A 15,768-nucleotide genomic window follows, 5' to 3' on the forward strand; every position below is an offset into this window, starting at 1 on the left:
TGCTCTAACAATTACTGTTTGGCTGGGCGTGGTGGTGTATACCTTTGATCCCAGTACTTGAGAGGCAGAGGCAGGAAAAATCTCTGTGAGTTCAAAGCCAGCCTGGTTTGCATATCCAGGTACAGGACAGCTAATACTACATAGATATCCTGACTCAAAAAATAGCAAAAAACAACTGCTGTTTGTCTTTCACTGGATTGTTCCTATTATTTCCATGTAGTTTAGATTCCTTTTTTTAATTTTTCTTCCAGGACAAGTAGTATTGGGTAACAAATTGCCAGTAAAAGCAATTCTAATTATTTTGTTTAGGTGCTCCGAGAAGTAAAGGTTCTGGCAGGTCTCCAACATCCCAACATTGTTGGCTATCACACTGCATGGATAGAACATGTTCATGTGATTCAGCCACAAAGTAAGTTCCTTTTTATTTCATTTAATTGTTTATTTATTTGGGGAGGGGCTTATTTTTGAGACAGGGTTTCTCTATAGCTCTAGCTGTTCTGGAACTTCATATGTAGAACAGACTGGTTTTGAACTCACAGAGGTCTGCCTGCCTCTGCTTCCTGGGTGCAGGGATTAAAAAGTTTATGCCACCATACCCAGTTTTATTAAAAAAGATTTTTGTTTTATTTTTTGAGACAGAGTCTGTGTAGCCCTGGCTAACTTGAACTCATGGAGATCTACCTGCCTCTGCCTCCCAAATGCTGGGATTAAAGGCATGTTCAGTACACCTACTTCCTGGTGTATTTACTTTTAGTCATGTGTAAGTATGTTTCTGTGTGTGGGAATGTACACACATACTTGTTGGTTCCCTTAGAATCCAGAAGAGGGTATTGGATCCCCTGGGCCTGGAATTAGTAAGTTGTCAGCCACCTGCGAATGGAATTTGGGTCATCCTCTGTAAGAGCAATTTAACTGCTGAGCCATTTCTGCAGCCCCTGGTTTGTTGTTTTGAGATGGACTTTTACTATGTAGTCCTAGCTGGCCTGGTATGCTCTACACGCTGACCTCAAACTTGCTTGCCCATCCCTCTAGTGCTAGGGTTACTGGCATGAACCATCATGCCTGACTAAGGTAAGTAGGTTTTTGTTCATACAAGTCAACCTCATAAAAGCACGCCATTGTTTGGATATTTGAACCTTTTGGATTTTAGGATTGGGCAGCCCTCTGGTATTCTGTAGAATTCTAGAAAGAAAGGAAGGAAGGAAGGAAACAAGGAAGTCCCAAATCTGAAGTGCTTTGGTTACCACCTACCCCTATATCTGTTCAATCTGCACATGAATATCTGGTGAGCTTCTGTTCTTTAACCAAATCTGCCCTTACACACAATTGGAGAATGGTTTTATTTTTATTTATTATTTAAAAAAATTTTTTGAGATAAGGTCTGCACTATTAACAAGCCTGAATTAGTCTCAAAATTAATTAGCTCAAGCTGGCCTTTAAGACATGATCTTGTCTCAGCCTCCTGAGGACTAAGATTACAAGCATGTGCTTGTACACACAGCTTTAATTTCTTCTTAGTAGTTTTTTTTTTTTTTTTGGTTAATGCTAAGGATTTAACATGCTAGGCAAGCATTCTCTTACTGGGCTATCCCCAACTTCAGGTTTTTCACTTTTAAATCATTAAGAGGGACTGGGAAATGGTTCGGTTGCTAAAATGGCTGCATTGTAAGCGGGAAGATCTGAGTTTGGATCCCTGGCAATCACACAAAAAGATACTGCAATGTGCATCCCCAGCCCAGCACTGGGGATCCCTGGAAACAATTGGCCAACCAGCTTCAATGAGAGACTTTGTCTCAAAAAAATAAGGTAAAGAATGAGAAAGACAACAAGACATTGATCTCTGTTCTCCATAGGCATGTGCAGCACACATGCACACTGACACCCACATGCATAGGTGCATAGCCAGCCAAATATCACCATATATATATATATAGACACACACACAAATGGGAGAGTTTGTAGAAAGAGTATTTTATGGAAAAAAATAACATTCAAATTACAGTTCAGTCAAGTTTATTAGGACATAAATTTATTTTAAAGATTGTGTGTGTGTGTGTGTATGTGTACCATGTGTATGCAGTGTCCATGGAACCCCAAAGAGGGCTTCAGATATCCTGAAACTAGAGTTACAGATGTTTGTAAGCTGCCTGATGTGGGTACTGGGACCTGAACCCAAGTGCTTTTAAGTGCTGAACATTGCTCCAGCCCCAGCTCACTCACTGTTTACCTGGGGTTGCTTTTCACGACAGCAGAACTGAGGCTGACTCCAGGAGGTTCTTCAAACCTAATATTTATATCAATTCTCTAGAACCTTTGGTGATCCCTGGTGCCTTGGAACTGTATCTTTGTAGTTACTGGAGTGACCCCGTTTCTTAAACTCGCTTTGTCCCTTTAGATTTGCAGTCTCATTTGGTGTTGTCTGTATAATTTAGCTCGGAATTTGACTATACACTGAAAATTATGGCTATTTACAGATGTTTGTGTTTATTTTTGCTTGGCAGACAGAGTTCCCATTCAACTGCCATCTCTTGAAGTGCTGTCGGAGCATGAAGGGGATAGGTATGTGTATTGGGGTTACTTGTACACATAAACCATTATTTTCTATCACCTATAGTGACTTGCTTTTGTCATTGCTACTAGGAACTTGGGAGGAGTGTTGTAGACTTTCTTTTTGCTTATGCTTATTGTCTTTTTTTATCCTTTTGTCGTTTTGCTTATTTTCCCTACAAAATACTAAGTTACTTTCTCCTGTCATAGTTGTATTTACTTCAGTTGACTTATTTGGTACAGGGTCTTGCTATGCAACTCACACTCGATCTTTACTTTGTAGCCCAGGCTAGCTTCAAGTTTGACAATCCTCCTGCCTCAACTTCCTGGGTCTTGGGATCATAGATGTGTGTCACCATTCTGGCCCTTTGTCAGTATTTTAAATCAAAGTTAATGCTAGACAAATTTGATACTCTTTTTTAAATTTAAGACAGAGTCTCAAATAGCCCAGGCTTGCCTAGAACTTGCTGTGTAGCTGAGGATGGCCTTGACTACTGATCCTCCTGCCTTTACCTCCCAGTGCTTGATTATGAGAACTAAGATTACAGGCATATGCCAAAAATACCTGCATATATTTAGACATATGTAAGTTTCATCCTGGCTTGAAAGAAGATACTCTTGTCATTTATGATCGCTTTTGTGTTACTGTTCTTTTTACTTCTAGAGATCAAGGTGGTGCTAAAGATAATGAGAGCAGCAGCTCCTCCTCCATTATCTTTGCTGAGCTCACCTCAGAAGGAGAAAAAGCTCTTGGCAAACCTGACATTAGAAATGAGAATAACAACCTGGTGAGCTACACTGCCGATTTAGTGATCAGGAACAGCAGTGAATTTGAGTCATCCATTGAGCTCCAAGAAAACGGCCTGACTGATTTGTCTATCAGACCAGTTGTCAAGCATCAGCTGCCGCTGGGGCATAACTCAGACTTAGAAGGGAATTTTACATCCACGGATGAGTCTTCTGAAGGCAATCTGAACCTGCTGGAGCAGACAGAGGTAGCTTGCTTTCCTAGAGCCTGCTGAGGTGTTCACCCACCCACAGCTGTATAAGGGGTTTGCCTGTGTTGTGTGTCATGGTCCCTTTAGTGTGGTCCCTTAAGCTGTATGATATTTTTCTGGTTTGGGTCATCCCATTATCATCATCATCATCATCATCATCATCCCCCACCTCCACGGCACATAGGGTTTCCTCACATATCCCAAGCTGACCTGGAATGAGCTGTGTAGTCAACTATGACCTTGAACTTCTGACCCTCCTGCTTCTAACTATAAAATGATGGAATTCCAAGTGTGCATTACCACACACAGCACACACAGTTTGTGCAATTCTGAGAATTAAACCCAGGGCTCAGTGCATGCTGGCAAACACTCTACTAACCCATCCCAGTCTGACTGTAAGGCCTTAGTAGTCAGCCTTCCTCATTCACTTATCTCCTTTTGATCTTCCCATTGGATCAGTGCACCCCTAGATAGTCACCATCTATTTCTAGTATATGTTAGCATCATACCATACATATAGATATATTCATGCAGAACAATTTTCTATTTTTGGAGTGTGACTTTTGGTAATTCCTGTAAGATTACCAGGTCAGTTGTCAGCAAACTTTTACTGTGATAAGTTTGCTAATATGCTTATCAGACTCTCATCATTATTGTGTCTAAAAACCTAGAACGCTGGGGCTGGAGAGAGAACTCAGTGCCATATAAGCTTGGCCTGAGTTTGGTTCCCAGAACTTGGGTGTAGTGGTGCACACTAGTAATCCCAGCACTGGGGAGGTGAAGAGAAGTGAAGCTCTGGGGCTCACTGGCCAGCCAGTCTATCCTAACTGATAAATCCTACACCCAGTGAGAGACCCTGTCTCTAAAAACAAGATGGACAGTCCCCGAGGAACAGCACCTGGGATTGAATTCTGCCCTCCACATAAACATGCATCTTGCATACATGCATGAACATCCATGGACCCCCATACATGCACACACAAAACTTGAACATCCATGAAGTCTACATGACAGATTACAATCTGGCAGGGTAGGATTGAAAATCTATGTGGAAAAATAATTGTTATGAAAGAATGTGTATGTATGCACACTTTTTTTTAATGGAACATCTTTCTTAATGCTGAATTCAGTTGGCTGCTGTAAACTTAATGTTCTCTCTTTAGCTAGCACTGTAGTTTGATTTTCCTTTGGGCTGCCAGCTCACAGATAAGCTCAGCCTTAGCTTAGGCTTGTTCACTAGCTCTTACAGCTTAAATTAACCCAACTTATTTTAATCTGTATTCTGTTGCATGGCTCATTACCTCATCTCTCCATCCTGCTTCCCCTGCTTCTGGCTGGTGACTCTGTCTTCTTCAGAGTTCTCCTGCCTGGAAGTTCTGCCTGTACCTCCTGCCTAGCTATTGGCTATTCAGCTTTTTATTACGCCAATCACAACAATACATTTTCACAGTGTACAAATATCCCACAAGACACAATCTAAAGAAGTCAACTGCCTTACTTACTATTTTATTGCTGTGATAAGACACCATGACCAAGGCAACTCATAGAAGAAAAAGTTTATTTGTGGCTCACAGTTTTAGAGGGTTGGAGTCCATGAGCTTCATGGCGGGGAGCATGTCAGCAGGCAGGCAGGCAGGCAGGCAGGGGCAGGAGCAGTAGCAGAGACCTTACCGTTTTGTTTTTTAAATTAAAAATAGATTTTTAAAAATTCACTATATTACTGTTTCCCCTCCCCCAACTCCACACCCACCTAAATGCACACCCTTTCTCTCTGTCTCAGTAGAATACAATTGGTGGCAATGCAACTGGTATAGAAGCAAAACAAGCCAGAATAGGTTACTCAGGGTTTCCTGCATGCTAAGGAAAGCACTTTACCAACTGAGCCACATCTCCAGCCTCAGTCTACCCTGTGATCCCTGTTAATCAGTTTCCTTTAGGAGGCTTTAGCCCACAGTTAGTCATGGTGTTTGACCTAACTAACATAGGCCAGGGAGTATTTGCGGACAAATGAAGAATATGAGACGTGGCAGATGGGAGCAGCATGCTGTGTGTCTTCTAGGTTCGGTACCACCTGATGTTGCACATCCAGATGCAGCTGTGTGAGCTCTCCTTGTGGGACTGGATAGCTGAGAGGAACAAACGGAGCCGGGAATATGTGGATGAAGCTGCCTGTAAGTACCATCTGTAAATCTGTTTATTTCAGTATTTGTCAGAACCACCCATGAATTTGGTAGTTATCTCTAATAAAGTGTTGGTCTTGGTGATAAGTCCAGGATTTAGAATCACCTGGATTTATTCTGACATACTTGTGAGGGATTATATAGGGTAGGTTAGCCTCTGGAAGGATATGCCTGTAGGGGATTATCTTGATTAGGCAGGCTGCGTGGGAAGTCCTGCCCACTGTAGGTGGCACCTTTCCCTGGGTTGTGACCCTGGACTATATGACAGAGAGGAAGTAAGCTGCCTGATAGTCTTCATTCGTTGCTTTCCGACTTCTGACTGGCGGTATGTAACCAGTGACTTCAAGCTCCTGCTATGTTGGCATTCCTGTGATGGACTGTGGGCTGAAATAAGCCTTTTCTCCCTTGAGTTGCTTTTGTCAGGACTTTTTATGATGACAAGGGGAAAAAGAAACAAAGACAATATTTAAATAGTAATACAGAATTTAGATCAGTGATTTTTGGATAGAAATTTTTTGGTGTATATATGTGCTAAGTGTACGTGTTTATGTGGGCATGTGCACATTTGCCTGTGTGTGGAGACCAGCAGTTGGTTTTAGGTGTCTTCCTCAGTCATTCCCACCTTATTTTTGAGGCTATGTGTCTTTATTGAGCCTAGAGCTCACTGATTTGGCTGGGTTGGCTGGCTAGTGAGCTCTAAAGCCCTGCCAGTCTTGGAGAAGTACCTGACTAGTCCTTCTGAAACAGTAGTGTCCTTAGAGACAGAAAAGACTGAAAAAGTGTCTCCAGCCAGAGGAATTATGGGGATGACAGTTGGGATTGCAGACATAAACCAACCATGTCTGTCCTTGCTATTGGGCTCTTACTATAGCTATTGTGGTTGATGGCTTATACCATCTATCCCAGGACTCAAGAGGTTGAAGTAAAAGGCTGTCTTATGTTCAAGGCTGCAATATGATACTCTGTCTTCAACAATAACAAAAAGTGTTGGTGAGATAGCTCAATGGTAAAGGTGCTTGTCGCCTAACCCTGACAACCTGAGTTGGGTCCCTTGAACCCACATGGTAGGAGAAAACTGACTCCACAAGTTGCCCTCTGACCTTCACACATGCTTATGGACACATGTATACAATCCACATAAACACACATAATAAAAATTTTAAAATTCTAATATCATTTTACTAAACTTGTTAGGAAAAGTCCTTAATTTTTTTTCAAAGTTGTTTTACTACAGAGCATCCAAACTTTTGACATTGTAATATGACATTGGTTTCTACAAATGTGTTGGGCTGCATTCATAGCTATTCTTGGATGCATGAAGTCAGTGGGCCTCAGTCTGGATGTGTCTTAAAACCATTGAAAACCAGGACAGCCTCCAAAACAATACAGAGAAACCCTGTCTCAAAAAACCAAAAAAAAAATTTGAAAACCACTCCACTCTCTAAGTGAACTGTTCATCCCTCCTGTATTCTTTATTATCCAGTCATTTTTAGCAAATTGGACAAATAATGGATAGAAGCTTATGCCATAAACAAATCTTATCTTCCCCAACCCCCTTTTAAGGAACTGAGTCTCACTGCATAGTTTAGGTTGGCCTAGAACTAGAGGTGATCCTCTTGCTATAACCTCTCAAGTGTTAGATTATAAACATGACCTGCCATGCCTGGGTAATTTTGTTTTTTTCTTACTTAGTCCAGTGTTTGTAACGATGTCTTAATCCACTGTGGGCTAGGACAGTAGATTAGCCTTAGACTCCAGTATGCTAAGGGTCAAAGAATTTTGGAGCTGTAATTTAGTCACTTAATGCCACCTAGTAATTGTTTAGAAATTCATTAATATGGATTTTTTGCTGAGCTTAGTATCTTTTTGAAAACACAGTTAATGTTGGCTTTCAGTCCATGATGTTTTTTTCTTTGCTAGCAAAGAATCCTTCTTCCTCCTTAGTTCTATGTTTTAAAAGACCATTCTAGAATGTTTGACTGTTGAAGTGCCCAAGATTAATTAGTTGATAACTTTTAACATTTAGATGTTAATGTCATTTAATGAGTTCAAAGAAATAGGGATATGAAACCATTTGGTTTTAAAATTCCAGGTCCCTACGTTATGGCCAGTGTTGCAACGAAAATTTTTCAAGAATTGGTGGAGGGTGTCTTTTACATACATAACATGGGCATTGTCCACAGAGATCTGAAGGTAAGCCAGACTACTACATTTGTGAGCACAGCAGGGATAACTTGATGTGGGTTCATGGAATACACTATGATACACCCTCATTCTTCTGTTTAGTAAGTTGTCATTGCTGTCATGTAAACTATTATTCCAGAGGTCCACAACTCTTGGAGTCAAAGTAGTGCTTGTTGTGTAAGCATGAGGGCTTTACTTTGTATCTCCAGAATCTGCCTGAAAATTCAGCCAGGTGCAGCAGCATGTGTGTATAAATAATCTCAGTGCTGGGGAAGCAGAGACAAGAGGATTCCTGGGCTTCACTGGCTGTCTAGTCAGATGGATTAGTTGAGAAAGATGCCCATTGTCAACTTTTGGCCTCTGTATACATAAACACACACACATGTGTACACCCCTCCCCAAACAACCTCCCCCCATACTTAAAAAGAACCTTAAATTGAATTTGAACATTGGCTTGAAGTATGAAAATAGTAAGGTGTATGTATACTGATAACTAATATAGTTGGTGATGGTAAATATACTCTGTGTTGGTAGAAGTGGTCATATGTTATTGCAGCCTTAGAGATTAAAATCTGTTTCCAGGAGATAATTTGCTTTGTTTTGGGGTTTTTTTTTTCTTTTCTTTTAAAGGCTGCTGCTGCTCCTGCTGCTGCTGGTAGTGGTGATGTCAGCAGCACACACCTTTAATCCCATCACTTGGGAGGCAGAAGCAGGTGGATCTTTGTGAGTTCCAGGCCAGCCTGGTCTACAGAATGAGTTCTTGGGCTTCCAGAGTTATACAAAGAGAAACCTGTCTTGAAAAAAACAAAAATAACAACAACAACAAAAATCCACCCAGCACACACACCTTTTGTCCCAGCACAAGAGACTGAGGCAAGTCTAGAGCTCTTTGGGGCTCCGTAGTAAGTCATGTCTCAAGGACCCAAACTAAAATCCAAACCCCAAATCCCTCAAACCAAACCACAATGAAAATACAATTCTAGTAGACAGGAGGATCAATTAGCTTGATGTTAGCCTGGACTACATAGTGAGAACTTGTTTCACAAAACCAAAATAAACCACCCCACAAAACAAGGAGAAAACTCTGTGGGGACTATTTTAGTTTTAATTCATAAAAGACTATCAAGGAGCCGGGCAGTGGTGGCGCACACCTTTAATCCCAGCAGTAGGAAGGCAGAGGCAGGTGGATCTCCTCGAGTTTGAAGCCAGGCTGCGCTACAGGAGCTAATTCCAGGACAGCTAGGGCTATGCAGAGAAACACTGTCTCAAAAAAAAAAAAAAAAAAGACAGCTGGGCGTTGGTGGTGCACGCTTTTGATCCCAACACTTGGGAGGCAGAGGCAGAGGCAGGCGGATCTCTGTGAGTTGGAAGCCAGCCTGGTCTACAGAGCGAGTTTCAGGACAGCCTCCAAAACAATACAGAGAAACCCTGTCTCGAGAAACAGACAAACAAAAAGACTATCAAGGAAAGTTAAAATATACTTTCTCTTTTGGCTCACAAATCTTGAAGCAATTAGCCTACTTTTCAGGCCAAAATTAAATATGGGAAAGGCAGCTAAATGAAACCTTAGAAGACAATAAGAGTTAATATGTGCAAGTCACTTTAATTTTTTGCAATGTAAAATGAAGTTCAAGTGTTTTCTGATACATGTCTATCGAGAAAACACAGTTTGAGTTGCTGAGGTTCTCTGGCACTTAAGGTATGGAGTTCTCATTTCAAGAGGCAGTCAAAATCATAAAAGGTATATACGGAGCTCCATAGCTTCTCAGGGAGATGTTGCTTCAGGTAGAATTTGTACTTCTCACCAAAAACATTTCTGATGTTTCTCTTACAGATGTCCTCTAAGGATAAAGGTTTTTTCGTTAAGTTTATTAGAGTTTCCCTTAAAAACTGGAATTCTGGTTGCATGATTCCTGCAGGTAGAATCCCTTGCTTGTTGCTCAGCCTTAAAGGGTAGGTATGATATAGTAGCCTAGCCAGAAGCATTTCATCTCTGATATTGGACCTGCGCTGAAGGTACATATAAATTGGAGATTCCCCATTTCTTGTTAAAATGTTAGCATTTGCTTCAAATTCCAGCAAGAGATTGATTATTACCTCTCTGCCTCCAAAACATGCCCTGTGCAGAGCTGTTTGGCCCTGGTGGTCTTGGGCATTGACTTGGGCTCCATGATTTAGCAGCACACGGATGCAGTCCACCCCTGCTGCCAGCAGTTGGCCAGCTTTGCTTGATGCTGTGCACACTGCTAGCTTTAGAGCTGTGTTTCCAGTAGATGAGATGGTGCAGTTCACGTTGGCCCCACAGGCAATAAGTGTCTCCACCATGTTTTTGTCCAGTTTTTCTGCAGCCATGTGGAGGGGTGTCATGCTGGCTTTGTTAATAGCATTGACCTGGGCACCATTTTGGGCCAAAAGGGAGAGAACTGGATAGGTTCCATAGGTTATGGCCAGGTGGAGGGGTGTATGCTTTTTTCTGTTGCCTACCGGGGCGTTAACTTGAGCTCCATGTTCACACAAAATGTGCAGACACTTGACAGCATTGTTCTGAATGTCTGCCAGGATCTTTTGGATCGGAGTGTTTGGTTTGGCCCACGAGGCAGAAGTGATTGGCCAGTTTAGCAGCATTTGGTGAAGAGTGGTGAAGCCATGATCGTCCCTGGAAGGGATTTATCATAGGTTAAGCCAGGCACACTCCACAAAGGGATTCTCCATGAAGAGTTAATGCTCAGGAAGGCGATATTGACTGCAAGTAATACCTATTAACTCATTCAGTCTCTCTCTTTCTCTTCCTCTCTGTCTCTCTCTGTTTCTGTCTCTGTCTCTCTGTCTCTCTGTCTCTCTGTCTCTCTCTCTCTCGGTGTGGAGGTGATGTAGGTATAAGTTGGTGTGTGTGTGTGTGTGTGTGCGCGTGTGCGTGCTCTCAGATGCATGTGAACTTGTATATATACATGTGAAGGCCAAAGGTCAATGTTAAGTGGATTTCTTGATTGTTCTCCATCTTATTTTTTGAAACAGGCCTCTCGACTGAATCTGGAACTCATTGATTCGGCTAGACTGACTAGCAAGTGAGCTCTGGCGAGCCATGTGTTCCTTCCCCCACCCCACCCCACCCCCAGCACTGGGGTTAGAAACCATGAGCTCCTGCACCCTGCTTTTACACAGGTGCTGGGAAGTGAACTCAATCTTTTACATTTGTGTGACAGGTGCTTTGCCTACTCAGCTGTCTTCCCTAAGCCTGTTAGTTATTTTAAACAAGTGTTGGCAGTCTGTATTGCTGGATGTCTTAGGTGTTTTGGGTTCCTGCTGAATGGGGCCTAGGTTCTTAGTGAAGCCTATTTAAGCTTGTTTGCTCCATCTTGGACTATGGCCCCTTTAAGGCTGTTCGTTGGTCCTTTCTGTACCCCAGAATCATGCATGACTCTAGACTGACTCACTGAGTATTCAGTAAAAATGTGTGGATTTATGTATGAGTATGAATATCCCAGGAGTGAGTGTTAAAGGGCCAGGACTCCCATTCACTCAGTTTCCTGCTTTGTCTGTCCTCTCTCTGATACTTGCACTCACAAGTGTAGGTTAGTCAATGGCAGCACTTGAATCTGGGCGCCTGCATTTCTCTGAAGAAGTGAAGGCAGTTCCTCTTTACACCCTGCCCCAACCTAGTTGGAGTGAGTGTGCTTTTATCTCAGCATTGCCTCCAGATGTCTTTGTTGTGGCAATGAAAAGGGAAGGTTTATGGTGCGGATTTGACTGCTTCCCTGGCATTAGGAGCTGGCATAAGTTCACCTAGACTGATCTGTGTAAGGGCCTAAGGCTGGGGTTAGGAGAAACAGCAGGGTGCCTCAGCCTCCTGAGGCCATGCTTAGTCTGAGACAGGCTGGGTGAAGAGCTAACCACATCACACGCTGCTTGTGAGCAGTGTGGAAAGGTGCAGACCTTCGTTCAGGGGCAGTGTGCTTTCTAGGGCAAGAAAGTGCCTTAGAGGAGCCCCTGAAGAGATAGGGTAAATCGGTGCCTCAGGCTTAGACAGGTCAGCCATGGAGATTGGCCAACTGCAGCTGGTGGTGTCAGAAGAGGGTGCAAACAAGATAGATCTACGGATTTTCTGAGCAGAGTAAGAAGTTGTACCCAGAATTGTATTTTTATATTGTATAATTCTTTGATTTATCCAAATGTAGTCATTGGGCCATACTATTCAAAAGTCAGAGATAAGAGTGTGAGCAAGATGAAGCTAGTGGTCCACTTGAGGGTCATACACAAGAAATCCCATCATGTTTTTGTTTTTCCCTTTCTTATTTTTCATGCTGTCAAATTTCCTGAGTGCTAATGTCCAGACAAAATTGTTTTCTACAGCCCGGTCACTACTTCATGTGTTCATTTACCTGGCTGGTTAGTGTTCTTGTGTTAGTCACACACACACACACACACACACACACACACACACACACACACCCCATGTGTTCATTTACCTGGCTGGTTAGTGTTCTTGTATTAGTCACACTCACACACACACACACACACACACACACACACACACACACACACACCCCATGTGTTCATTTACCTGGCTGGTTAGTGTTCGTGTATTAGTCACACACACACACACACACACACACACACACACACACACACACACACACACACACACACACACACACCCCTCCTCACTTAGGCTTGATGGCATGTTGAGTTAACTTACCTTACTTCTGGGTCAGCCCCATGTTGTAACAGGCAAAGCAAACTTTGTGGCTTGCAGTATTCAGCGGCCAGGTGGGTGGGGAGTATAGTGTAACTCTGCTGCTGGGAAACCACAATGCATTACAAACATCGCTTACACAGTGCCTGCCACTCAGCATGGCATAAAGGCACCATTCCTGGCTAAAGATTGTCCTTTTCTGTTGCCTGTTTTTTGTTTTGTTTTTTAATTTATTTATTTTTATTTCATGTGCATTGTGTTTTCTTACATGTATGAGTGTGTCAAATTCCCTGGAACTGGAGTTACAGACAGTTGTGAGCTGCTATGTGGGTGCTGGGAATTGAGCCTGAGTCCTCTGGAAGAACAGCCAGTGCTCTCAACCACTGAGCCATCTCTCCAGCCCCCTGTTGCTTGTTTTAAGTGACCTAGAGCTGGTGAATTTTAAATGATAGAATTGGTGTTTTAGAGCTGGGCATGTTAGTGCACACCTGTATAAATAACGCTATAGTATCTGGAAGGTAGAGGTGGGTCAGGAACACAAGGCCATCTTTGGCTATTTGTATCCTGCCTCCCCTCTTCCCTTATAAGTATGAATTCTCAAGGCAGTAGAAATAACACAAAGCTTTGAAAATTAATTCCTAAAAAAGAACTGGGTGTCAGCTGGGCGGTGGTAGCACACACCTTTAATCCCAGCACTCGGTAGGCAAAGGCAGGTGGATCTCTGTGAGTTCAAGGCCGGCCTGGTCTATAGAACTAGTTCCAGGACAGCTAGGGCTGTTATATAGAGAAATTCTGTCTCAAAAACTTGAGGGGTTGGGGAAGAACTCTTGGTGTAAAGTCAGTAGCAAATTGCTTTGAAATAATTTAGTCCTTAAATTAACCCACAAGTTGATTAACAAAAACATGCTGTATTTTATAGGTCTCGTCAAAGGCAGTATCAGCTGTGAAACTTGGCATTTCCGAGGTTTTCAGATAATGCAGCGCATGTTCTTACTGTGATTAGCTGAGCCGTTTATACTAGTAAACCTTATATGGAAGGTTTACACCATGACTGCAAGATGAGAAGAGAGTAAGACAAAGGAGGACGTGGCTTTCTTTTGGGGGAAAGAAAGCTAATTACAAAAGTAATAATCAAGCAGCCTGGACTCATCCATGTAAATAAACCTAGCATGTGTGATGCAGAGACCCAAGGATTGTTACATACTTTAGGTCAGCTTGGATAAGTTAGTGAGTTCTAGGTCAGCCTGGACTATTGACTAAGATCCTGCCTCAAATCAAACAAAATGCAACCATTGTCCTATAAAAACCTAGGAAAGTGTTTATCAGAAGTAAAAACTAATTCACCTACCTGACGTAATCCCTGTAGATGTATTTTGAGAGGATTGTGTTACTCTCCTACCAGCCACACAAGATGTTTTTCTCACATCTATTTGTGTGTGGTGAGTGGAAGAGTTGCAGACTGGGATATACTGGACCTGGGTGCTGGGCTGCTGAGCCCTACATGGTAAAGCCATGAGGAGTTTAGGGAGTCCCCAGGGCATTGAGGGTAGTTCTTCCGAAAGCCTCTGGCTGGTTTTTTGTTGTTCGTTTTGTTTTCTTGAGAGATCTCATCCTATAGCTTAAACATACCTAGAACTTTATGTATCCCAGGCTAAAATTGGCCTTGAGGCAATTCTCTTGCCTCAGCCTCCAGTGTGCTGGGATTACAATAGTGTATGCCACCACTTCCAGCCCCAGGGTTTTTTTTTTTTCTTTTCGTGACAGAGAGTAGGGAATACCTGGCTCAGGAGTCGTCTGTAGCTGGTGGGTTTGGCCCGGATGGTCAAGGGCTGGTTGACAGGGTAGTGTCTGAGCAGTGTCTTGATTGTGTTACAGTCTTCCTTGATTATGGCCTCATAAAGTCTAGAGTGCAGTGCAGCGACTGAGTTGTCCTCCAGCAGTATGGCACTGTCAGCCACCAGGTCTCTGCTTCCCCTCTTGGTTATGTTCCCCATGAGAAAGTCTCTAGAGCAAGAGCTTATTAGGTGAGCCGAAGCTGCTATGGAATCAGTCGGTTTCGTCTCTTAGGATGATGACCCATTCAGCTAAGTTCTAGAACTTTTCTAGAATTGTATTTGTCAACAATTGATTTCTATAATGGAACCAGCCTTGGTGAGGCTTTGTTCTCTCATACACATGCCAATTGTTATTAAAAAAACAAACAACAAACAAAACAAAAACACCCAAAGTGGCATCTTAGAGCTAAAATCATTTCCCCTTTCCCTTAGGCATCAACTGTAATCCAGTCTAATAGGGCCAGTGAGATGGCTAGGGGTAAGATGCCTACCACCAAGCATGACAACCTGAGCTCTATCTTGGGACCCACATGGTGAGACTCCTGCAAATTGTCCTCTGACCCCCATCATCACGCCATGGCCTGCATGTATACACACAGTTTCTTAAGAAACAAAACTTAGCCGGGTGTTGGTGGCGCACGCCTTTAATCCCAGCACTCGGAGGCAGAGGCAGGTGGATCTCTGTGAGTTCGAGGCCAGGCTAGACCGACAGCCTCCAAAACAGAGAAACCCTGTCTTGTAAAACCAAAAAAAAAAAAAAGAAAAGAAAAGAAACAAAACTTAGCAGCACCAAAACAGAGTGGGTCATATATTAACATAAAAGTGAATTACATGTAAGAATGCAACTTTTAATGTTTTAATTTTAGTAAAAATCTTTTCTCCCAGTTAAATGGTAATGTTGCTACTGCTGTTATTTGAAACATGGAGTTTATAGCTGAAGATGACCTTCAACTTCTGATCTTGCCTCACTTCTAGTACCAGACTGCAGACATGTGCTCCTTTATGTACTGTTGGAGTTAGAACACAAGGCTTTGGTCATGCTAGCAAGCTCTCTGCCAGCCAAACTACTTCCCCTGCCCCTTCTAAGTTCTAATTTTTTAAGTTAAAACTTGTTTCTGAGTGGCCAGCCTTTTCAGTTTGGTGTGTGAGTATTTATGTGGTGTGCACATGTGTGTGCATGAGTTGAATGTGTGTGTGTGTGTAGTGTGTGTGTGTGTGTGTGTGTGTGTGTGTGTGTGTGTGTGTGTGTGTAAAAGCCAAGGAGGATTTGGGGTGGCTTATTCAGTCACTCTCTGCTTTATTCTCTTGGTACAGTCTCTCTCACTGAACCT

At 42.6% G+C, this 15,768-nt stretch overlaps 2 protein-coding genes across 3 annotated transcripts in view; one reads left to right on the forward strand and one right to left on the reverse strand.

Moving 5' to 3' along the window:
• Eif2ak1 (eukaryotic translation initiation factor 2 alpha kinase 1) overlaps positions 1-15,768 on the forward strand; it is a 37,687-nt gene that overhangs the window by 15,457 nt on the left and 6,462 nt on the right. The window contains 5 exon segments of the mRNA XM_005079941.4: positions 310-409; positions 2,502-2,559; positions 3,212-3,542; positions 5,605-5,716; positions 7,818-7,918. Of these exon segments, the coding sequence (XP_005079998.2) occupies positions 310-409; positions 2,502-2,559; positions 3,212-3,542; positions 5,605-5,716; positions 7,818-7,918 (702 nt within the window).
• Ankrd61 (ankyrin repeat domain 61) lies at positions 9,497-14,726 on the reverse strand. 2 transcript variants are annotated; one of them, XM_040751316.1, is made up of 3 exons: positions 14,381-14,726; positions 12,606-12,706; positions 9,497-10,565 (listed from the first exon to the last, which is right to left on the reverse strand). In XM_040751316.1, the coding sequence occupies exons 1-3, from the start codon at positions 14,594-14,596 to the stop codon at positions 9,620-9,622; spliced, it is 1,263 nt and encodes a 420-aa protein (XP_040607250.1). In that variant the 5' UTR covers positions 14,597-14,726; the 3' UTR covers positions 9,497-9,619. The 2 variants fall into 2 exon arrangements, with proteins under 2 accessions (XP_040607250.1, XP_005079996.1); XM_005079939.4 differs by having other exon boundaries at positions 12,606-12,703; positions 14,381-14,724.

The sequence above is a fragment of the Mesocricetus auratus genome, unplaced genomic scaffold (genome assembly GCF_017639785.1).
Source record: "Mesocricetus auratus isolate SY011 unplaced genomic scaffold, BCM_Maur_2.0 Super-Scaffold_100008, whole genome shotgun sequence".
Classification (NCBI taxonomy): Eukaryota; Metazoa; Chordata; class Mammalia; order Rodentia; family Cricetidae; genus Mesocricetus; species Mesocricetus auratus.

Coding starts and splice junctions, on each gene's coding strand:
- Ankrd61 (XM_040751316.1), bottom strand. CDS start 14,596: ATGGGGAACATAACCAAGAGGGGAAGCAGAGACCTGGTGGCTGACAGT. Junction 12,707..14,380: donor ACAGACGACTCCTGAGCCAG/GTATTCCCTACT, acceptor GTGGTTTCCCAG/CAGCAGAGTTACACTATACT. Junction 10,566..12,605: donor GGGGCTGACCCAGAAGTAAG/GTAAGTTAACTC, acceptor AATCCCTTCCAG/GGACGATCATGGCTTCACCA.